This window comes from Salvelinus sp. IW2-2015, unplaced genomic scaffold (genome assembly GCF_002910315.2).
Source record: "Salvelinus sp. IW2-2015 unplaced genomic scaffold, ASM291031v2 Un_scaffold6762, whole genome shotgun sequence".
Taxonomy (NCBI): domain Eukaryota; kingdom Metazoa; phylum Chordata; class Actinopteri; order Salmoniformes; family Salmonidae; genus Salvelinus; species Salvelinus sp. IW2-2015.
Window position 1 is genome coordinate 1 of NW_019948024.1, and position 10049 is coordinate 10049.

The following is a 10049-nucleotide window of genomic DNA, read 5'->3' on the forward strand; positions in this document are numbered from 1 at the left end:
GGCAGACCGATCACCTCTGAGTCCGTGGTGCAGGCGGATGCGGTCTGTCGTACCAGGCGTGATACAGCCACAGATGCTCGCAATTGTGCCAAATTTCTTCAGCCTCCTGATGTTGAAGAGGCACTGTTGCGCCTTCTTCACCACACTGTCTATGTGGGTGGACCATTTCAGATTGTCAGCGATGTGTACGCCGAGGAACTTTAAGCTTTCCACCTTCTCCGCTGCSGCCCCATTGACGTGGATAGGGGGGTGCTCCCTCTGCTATTTCCTGAAGTCCACGATCAGCTCCCTCGTGTTGTTGATAGAGAGGTTATTTTCCTGGCACCACTCCGCCAGGGCCCTCACCTCCTCCCTGTAGGCTGTCTCATCATTGTTGGTAATCAGGCCTGTTGTGTCGTACTGTTGTGTCGTCTGCAAACTTGATGTTTGAGTTGGAGGCGCGCATGGCCACGCAGTCATGGGTGAACAGGAGGGGGCTGAGCACACACCCTTGTGGGGCCCCAGTGTTTAGTTTTTTTTTTTACCTTTCAATGACAGCCTAGGAACAGTGGGTTAACTTCCTGTTCAGGGGCAGAACGACAGATTTGTACCTTGTTAGCTCAGGGATTCAAACTTGCAACTTTTCGGTTACTAGTCCAAAGCTCTAACCACTAGGCTACCCTGCCGCCCCAGGTTTAGAGAAGTGGAGGTGTTGTTTCCTACCTTCACCACCTTGAGGCGGCCCGTCAGAAAGTCCAGGACCCAGTTGCACAGGGCGCTGTTCAGATGAGCTTGGAGGGTAATATGTGTTGAAGGCTGAGCTATAGTCCATCAACAGCATTCTGACGTAGGTATTCCTCTTGTCCAGATGGGTTAGGGCAGTGGGCCGTGTGCAGTGCGATTGCATCGTCTGTGGATCTATTGGGGCGGTAAGCAAATTGAAGTGGGTCTAGGGTGTCGGGTAGGTGGAGGTGATATGATCCTTAACTAGCCAATCAAAGCACTTCATGATGACAGAAGTGAATGCTATGGGGCGAGAGTCATTTAGTTCAGTTACCTTTGTTTTCTTGTGAACAGGAACAAACATATGAAAACAATGTTGATTCAACCAGTTTTTGCCCACTGGGTTTCTCCCTCTGTCTTTAAAAAATCTTCCCCTCAATTCCTTCTATCTACCTACCTACCTACCTACCTACCTACCTACCTACCTACCTACCTANTTCCACCTTCTCCGCTGCCGCCCCATTGACGTGGATAGGGGGGTGCTCCCTCTGCTATTTCCTGAAGTCCACGATCAGCTCCCTCGTGTTGTTGAGGGAGAGGTTATTTTCCTTCACTCCGCCAGGGCCCTCACCTCCTCCCTGTAGGCTGTCTCGTCATTGTTGGTAATCAGGCCTACTACTGTTGTGTCGTCTGCAAACTTGATGTTTGAGTTGGAGGCGTGCATGGCCACACAGTCATGGGTAAACAGGGAGTACAGGAGAGGGCTGAGCACGCACCCTTGTGGGGCCCCAGTGTTGAGGTTTAGCGAAGTGGAGGTGTTGTTTCCTACCTTCACCACCTTGAGGCGGCCCGTCAGAAAGTCCAGGACCCAGTTGCACAGGGTGCGATTCAGATGAGCTTGGAGGGTAATATGTGTTGAAGGCTGAGCTATAGTCCATCAACAGCATTCTGACGTAGGTATTCCTCTTGTCCAGATGAGTTAGGGCAGTGGGCAGTGTGATTGTATCGTCTGTGGATCTATTGGGGCGGTAAGCAAATTGAAGGGGGTCTAGGATATCAGGTAAGGTGGAGGTGATATGATCCTTAACTAGCCTCTCAAAGCACTTCATGATGACAGAAGTGAATGCTATGGGGCGAGAGTCATTTAGTTCAGTTACCTTTGTTTTCTTGGGAACAGGAACAAAGATATGAAAACAACGTTGATTCAACCAGTTTTTGCCCACTGGGTTTCTCCCTCTGTCTTTAAAAACTCTTACCCCCAATTCCATATTCACCATCTCTCCATTCCTTATATCTACCTTTCTATCTCTCCCTCCCTCTTTCTCTCCCTCTCTCTCTCTCTCTCTCTCTCTCTCCCTTCCTCCCTCTCCCTCCCCCTCTCTCTCCCCCTGTCTCCCTCCCTTCCTCTCCCTCTTCCCTTTCTTTCTCTTGTCTCAGTCTACATCCACAAGTATTGCACAAATGTCTCTCACCATCAGCGGTGCGTTCATCCTCGTCTCTCCTCTGCCTGTAAAAACTGCACTGCTTCAGTTCTGTCTGGTCTCACCCTGCATGTAGAAAGTGCACTGCTTCAGTTCTGTCTGGTCTCACCCTGCATGTACAAGCGGCTCGCCATCACCTAGCATCACATCAGCGCCCCCTCGGCTGGGCCGACGGAGGCTACATCCCATATTGTACCCTAATCCCTATGTAATGCACTTCATTTGACCAGGCACTATAGCAAATAAGGTTGCATTTGGGACTGAACTGAAGAGTTAAAGGAGAGATTTGAGGGTCGTTGGAGAGGACTTACAGTACATGATGAGTTGGCTCATTATTAGGACTTGTATACCGGCCGCGTCCTCTTGAACTTTGTCCCCGTTAGGTCAGCAGATCGGTACATTATCGCAGTACAGCCTACCTTCTTCTTGACGTGGATTGTCTGGATGTTATTGTAGAAGTAGGGACATCTTCTAAGAAGTGGCCTGGATGGTTAATGGCATGCCTTTCATTTAGATTTCAAGATCTCCTACAAAGTTCAATCAGGGAAAATAAGGGAATTCCTACAATATCTGGACAGCGCAGGCCTCCCTTCAAATAAATGTTATCTCAATAGGATCAATGTTATGTGAAATACAGTATAAATGATTGCAAAATAAATAAAATGACTTTTTCATGAGATAAAGACACACAACAAAACACAAAAGGCAAAATAGAGGAATGGAGGAATAGAAGTATTTTTCAAGGCGGAAAAGATCTTGGGAGAGAGCTCACCAGCCATGCAGACTGCAGACAGTGAGACACTGAAAATGAGACTGACCTTGCAAGACAGTCTCTCTCTGCAGTAACAAGCTTTGGACCATCTAATATATCACTTCTCTGCTGCCACCCACACGCTCGCTCAGAATCCTCTCTCTCTGAAACAGCACGAGTCATAAACATGAGACTCTATCACAGGCAGGGTGTGTACCGTGCGGTGTGGGTGCTACAGACAGACAGTAAAAACAGAGCGAGCAGAGCGACGTACGACAGTCAGGCAGACAGACAGAGAGGCAAACGACAGGCAGGCAAGACAGACAGGCAGGCAAGTCAATCAGACAGGCAGACAGAAAGGTAGACAGACAGAAGGCAGACAGACCAGACAGACAGACAGAGACAGACAGACAGACAGACAGACAGACAGACAGACCAGACAGACAGACAGACAGACAGACAGAAGACAGACAGACAGACAGACAGAGGCAGACAGCAGGTAACGCAGAGGACACTCTGTCTTCCATATCTTCCTGTATCAGATCTGATTCTTTTACCAAGAGTGGATTGTTACTGTGGGTGACATGCAACAAACTACATCCCAGCCTGAAAACAGACTACTGTCATATTATATCCTTCTCCAGGCCTAGTTGTGTAGAACAGTGTTGTAGAGAGGTGGTTTATGAAATATCAATGAGTTCTGTTTGAAAGACTGAGGCGTCTGCCAGTAATTATGGAAGAGGGGTTGACAGCTAGGAATATCTAGAGGTGTGGCTAAAAAATAACAACATAAAACACACACACACACACACACACACACACACACACACACACACAAACCGAGACTAGAAGCACACACACCAACAACACACCACACACACACACACACAACACACACACACACACACAGCACACACACACCCACAACACACTGTCTCCTGACTCAGATCTCCAGCATGGAACATTAAACAGTAGGTTGATGTCAGACTACTCAGATACAGGAGACAGAGGAATAAGAATGGAGTCCGTCCCTCCTTCTATCATATTAACACGACACACTAACTTCAAATCATCAGTTAGTCCCAAGATCATTCAATAGCGGAAGTAGTATTGTAAAAGTAAAACATTCCCCCAAACTAACATCTCAGTGTAAATATTATGACCAAAAGGTGATCAATGACTCATGGAAAGAGAGATACAGATAAGACACTATTGGAAATAGCCATCATAGAAATAGCCATCTATGAATAACATGCCAACATAGAGAACATCACGAAATAGCCATCATAGAAATAGACACATAGAAATAGACATCATAGAAATGTAGACATCAACGAAATAGCCATCATAGAATATGACATCATAGAATAGCCATCAATAGAAATAGCCATCATAGAAATAGCCATTAGATTAGAAATAGACATCAACGAAATAGCATCATAGAAATAGACATCATAGAAATGACCATCATAGAAATAGAACATCATAGAATAGGATCAAGAATGGCACAACGAAATAGCATCATAGAAAGGCCATCATAGAAATAGCCATCATAGAAATAGCCATCATAGAAATGACATCATAGAAAATAGCCATCATAGAAATAGCATCACATAGAAATAGCCATCATGAGAAATAGCACCCTAGAAATAGACATCAAATAAATAGCCATCATAGAAATAGCATCATTGAAATAGCCATCATAGAAATAGACCCATAACACCATAACGAAATAAGCCATCAAGAAATTACATCATAAGAAATAGGCATCATAGAAATGGCATAGAAATAGACACCATAGAAATAGACATCATAGAATAGACATATAGAAATAGACATCATAGAAATAGACATAGAAAGTGACACCATAGAAATAGCCATCATAGAAATAGACATCATAGAAATAGCCATAATAAAATAGCCATCATAGAAAGCCATCATAGAAATAGACATCATAGAAATAAGACATCATAGAAATAGACCATAGAAAAAGACACCATAGTAATGTTCACTGTCTGTCCCAACTTTACTAAGCGATAAATGGACAGCACTCCTTACCTTTTCTTTGCTGCCCTCTGCTGGTCAAAATAGTAAACGTGATAACTGTGGCCATCTTGTGGTGAGAAAGGAACATTACAATCAAATAGGTTGATCAGCCATTTGTGTTGTTTAATAGGATTAGTTAAACACATGAGACCCTTACATTGACCAGGTTTATTTCCAATATCGAATATTACACAACAAGTTGCAACATGTGAAGAGAGCTAGAGAATGTGTGTGCGTGGTGTGTGGTGTGTGTGTGTGTGTGTGGTGTGTGTGTTGTGTGTGTGTGTGTGTGTGTGTGTGTGTGTGTGTGTGTTGTGTGTGTGTTGTGTGTGTGTGTGTGTGTGTGTGTGTGTGTGTGTGTGTGTAAGAAGAATCCAGAATGTGTCGTTGGTATGTGCTGACTGACGACAGGAAAGAGTAAGAACATTGCAGGGCAGGTGACTTTGTACATTTCTAATGTGAACCGACATAAATATATTCAAATAATAACATAGAGATGTGGTATAAGATATCAGTGTCTGGGTTATTGCTTATAGTCCTATGTACATGTACGTCACAGTGCTTGGAGTTTTGAGTTGTAAACCAACGTGTTTGGCTTGAATCCAAGGGTTTAAACAACAGGTGCACGTTATAGTTAGGCTGGTCCCWGATCTGTTTGTGCTCTTGACAACTCCACTACTGTCARTGCAAGCCAATTTGTAGGCTGGTCCCAGATCTGTTTGTGCTACTCCTTGAGTTGGAATCATGGCACAAACAGATCTAGGACCAGGCTAGCCAATTGGCATGACTATGGGTGAGGAGGATTTAGAGTGATGGCACAAACAGACTGGCACTCAGGCTACATTGTATATAGTTACGTAAACAAGTGACTATGTGTTGTACAGTTTGGAGGTGACGTCCTTTAGTAATGTAGCCTGAAACCKAGATTTGTTTTGTGCTAACATTCCACTCCGTKTACTCGGTGTCATGTGCCAAACATGACATGACGCAGAGTGGAACGTTAGCACAAACAGACTGGTATCCAGGCTGTCAGTGATGATGTACAGTAGTCATAATTACATTACGTGGTGTATTTTAGGACAAGGAAGTTGAATTCCACTTGCAAGTATAGGGGTTAGGGGTTAGGGGTTAGGGGTTAGGGGTTAGGGCTTCAAGGGTGAAGAGGTCACGATAGACTTAGATTCTTCCAAAGGACAATGGAGGGCGACCTTTAGGGTCAGGGGTCAGGGGTTAGGGGTTGGTGACTGGGGCTAGAGTCGGGGTAAAGCCTGGAGTTGTGTAACARGCGTCACAGTGTAGCTTCCTCCCATGTCCCTGGGCTCCAACCAACCAGGGATCCTCTGCCTCGTAAATACACATGACCCTCCTCTTGACCCCKAGCGTCGTAGCCAATCACGCTATAGAAGAGGTAGTGATTCCAACTCCGTTGCATATGGTTTGGAGGTCTTGGGGAGGGGGGCTGTGAGGTACTTAGCAGGTGTTGAGAGCAGTGGTCGGGGACTTGGTCAGGATCTTCAATGTCTGGCACTAAGGTACATCTGAAGAGATGAGGATGGTAGGATGTAGGGGTTAGGATGTAGGGTGTAGGATGTAGGGGTTAGGGTGTAGGGGTTAGGATGTAGGGTGTAGGATGTGGGGGTTAGGATGTAGGGTGTAGAGGATGTAGGGGTTAGGATGTAGGGGTAGGATGTAGGGTGTAGGATGTAGGGGTTAGGATGTAGGGTGTAGGATGTAGGGGTTAGGGTGTAGGGGTTAGGATGTAGGGTGTGGGATGTAGGGTTGGGTGTAGAGTGTAGGGGTTAGGATGTAGGGTGTAGGGGTTAGGGTTAGAGTGTAGGGTTATGATGTAGGGTGTAGGGTTAGGGTGTAGAGTGTAGGGTTTATGATGTAGGGTGTAGGGTTTAGGATGTAGGGTGTGGGGTTAGGGCAGTGTTTCCTGATCCTGGTCCTGGTCCCAGCACCAACCAGTATTTTGACTTAGTACTACTGGCACCAACACACTGCAAACCTGATTAGTGGAATCAGGTGTATTGGTGCTGGGGAAAAATCCACAATGTGCACCCTTCTGGGTCCCTAGGACCAGGATTGGGAAACACTGTGTTAGGGAGTAGAGCCTTCAAATAAAAATCTGAAAACAAGCAGTCTCCGGACCTCATTGGGTAAGTTTGAATACCCCTGATGTAGGCAGGGCTTAGGGCTGTTCAATTCCAGTCAGTTGCACTCACCCGGTGTCCCAGGTCTGAACTAGTCCTTATTAGAGGAGAGGATGAAAACAGAAGTGTTGGGGCCTCCAGGACCGACATTGAACAGCCCTGGTGTAGGGGTTAGGGTCTACTGATTATATGTTGTAGGATGTGGGGTTAGGGTCTAGTGATTATATGTTGTAGGATGTAGGGGGTAGGGTGTAGGGTTAGGGTCTATGTGTTGAAGGGGGGGGTGGTCAGGTACAAAGTGATGGCTGGAGTGAAGATGAGGATGGTACCCAGTATGGAGACAGTGAGGAACACCCACAATAAGATCCTGTCAACACCTGAGCCACAAACTTCCAGTCCTGCACCACCTGGAGGAGAGAGAGGGAGGGAGAGGAGAGAGAGAGAGAGAGAGAGAGAGAGAGAGAGAGAGGAGAGAGAGAGAGAGGGAGGGGGGAGAAGAGAAAGGAGAAGAGAGAGAGAGAGAGAGAGGAGAGAGAGAGAGGAGGAGAGGAGAGAGAGGGGGTTGGAGGGAGGGAGGGAGGGAGAAAGAGAATGTCTCAACAGCAAGACATGTTTTCCCCATCTGAAAACTAAAAAAAAATAGAGCACAGACAGACAGTCAGACAAACAGTTAGACAGACAGTCAGACAGACAGTTAGACAGAACAGTCAGACGAGACAGTCAGACAGCATTTCTACGACGTCAGACAGACAGTCAGACAGACAGTCAGTCAGCACAGACAGTCAGACAGTTAGACAGCCAGTCAGATCAGACAGTTAGACAGACAGTTTAGACAGACAGTCAGACAGACAGATCAGACAGACAGTTAGACAGAGCAGTCTAGACAGCACAGTTCAGACAGACAGTCAGCAGACAGACGTTTAAGACCAGACAGTTAGACAGACAGTCAGTCAGACAGACAGACAGACTCAGACAGACAGTCAGACAGACAGTTAGACAGAGACAGTTAGACGCAGACAGTCAGACAGACAGTTAAGACAGACAGAACAGTCAGACAGACAGTTTAGACAGTCAGACAGACAGTTAGACAGACAGTCAGACAGACAGTCAGACAGATTTAGACAGTTACAGTCAGACAGACAGATCAGACCAGACAGTCAGACAGACAGTTTAGACAGACAGTTAGACAGACAGTCAGACAGACAGTTAGACACAGTAGACAGACAGACAGTCAGACAGACAGTTAGACAGTTGCAGACTGAGACAGTTAGACAGACAGTCAGACAGACAGTTAGACAGTTAGACAGACACTTAGACAGACAGTCAGACAGACAGTCAGACAGACATTTAGACAGACAGTCAGACAGACAGTCAGACAGACAGTTAGACCCCCACCTCTCTGATAAAGTGTTCCTTCTTGATGTGACGGCTGATGTACCGTACTGAGCTGGTGGCTTTCTCCAGCATGGCCAACCAGGCATGGTTCTCATCCTCCTTCCCCCCGACAGGGCCTCTCTGCTGGGCTTGGCCCTGGCCCGACGCCCCCCTCCTTCCTGGACCTCCGCGGGGCTTCAGCTCTGGGCTACGCAGCTCAATGTCTGGGTAGTGGTACCTAGAAATTACACCAGTTACTACAATCACAATGTTGATTATTCAGGAATAAAGGACATAGTCGCTTCTCTTTCTTTCTTTCTTTCCATTAAATGAAAGAGAATCATAAAACATATGTCAACAATATCTAATTATTCTTCTTTATGTATTTACATCAGGGTTGATCTACAGTTGTTATATTCCCTCAATATATTTTATCTCATCTTCTAAAATCAGATTTTATTAATTTGTTATTGAATTGAATCATAAAAGATCAATGCCATCAATTATTGGTAATCAACTGGAAAAAAGAGAAGGTGTGTGTGTGTACCTGTCAGTGTGTCCCCTCATGCAAAGCAGTCTGGGTAGCCTCTGGAGGAAGAGGTTTTTCACCCAGGGGGCCATGGGGTGGTAGGTGGCTGAGGAGCGGTGGTGGACGTTYATGACAAACACCGTGACGATGATGGAGAAGGTGACGAAGATCATGATGAAGAGGAGGTACTCTCCAATCAGAGGGATSACCTTGGTGATAAATACATAAATAACATGTTCAWGATATCACATCTCTAAAGAGTACACCAATAACRGACTCCCACTACAGGGCCAACCTGAACKGTACTGGACTGRCTTTCTCTTGTCACATGGTCAWTTCCAGTACGGTACCAACAACAATGGCCGACCCTGTAGTTCAGCTCGGCTTGGKAAAGTAGTTTAAAACGTCTGAAAATGTGATAGAYGAGCGTTCCACAGACAGACAGTCCCCAGCYACCRCCACTGACCTTGGAGGAGGAAGGTATAATCTCTTCMATGACGAGGAGGAASACGGTGAGAGACACCAGGACCGACGTGGACAGAGACAGCTTCTCTCCTTCATCAGACGGGAGGTAGAACACCAACACGGTCAGGAAGGACAGACCGAGACAGGGGATGATGAGGAAGAGTGTGTAGAACAAGGGAAGCCTCTTGAGGATGAAGGAGTAGGTAACGAAGGGGTACCAGTAGATACCGTCCCGCCGGCTGCCCTTGGCGCCGGTGGCGTTGAGGATCTCCCATTCACCTGTAAYGGAATRGGATCAGTGATTGCAMGTTATCTTTAATGTTGTTYGATAATGGGTGACTGGACCACATTCACATTGGACATAGAGAGACAGGACACTGTCATACTGATTAACGTCTTCATTAACTGTGGTGGGAAGAGACTGACAAACCGGGTTAGTTACCACCACCCTGCTGTTTCTTGTAGAAATGGTGTCTCTAACCAACATGTATTAACTGGTAACGAAACCGCCTTACATTTCCCTCTATACACTGTATACCGGGAGATAT

The 10049-nt window shown here is 46.1% G+C and overlaps 1 protein-coding gene across 1 annotated transcript; it reads right to left on the reverse strand.

The window, feature by feature from the left end:
- Positions 1–6854: 6854 nt before the first annotated feature.
- Positions 6855–9780, reverse strand: LOC112079042 (neuronal acetylcholine receptor subunit non-alpha-3-like; the record flags this gene model as incomplete). Its single annotated transcript, XM_024145106.2, is given in 5 exon segments — positions 6855–7507; positions 7510–7540; positions 8529–8745; positions 9055–9245; positions 9503–9780. Coding segments are annotated over 5 exon segments (827 nt in total), but the record flags the coding sequence as incomplete, so codon positions are not given.
- Positions 9781–10049: the final 269 nt, after the last annotated feature.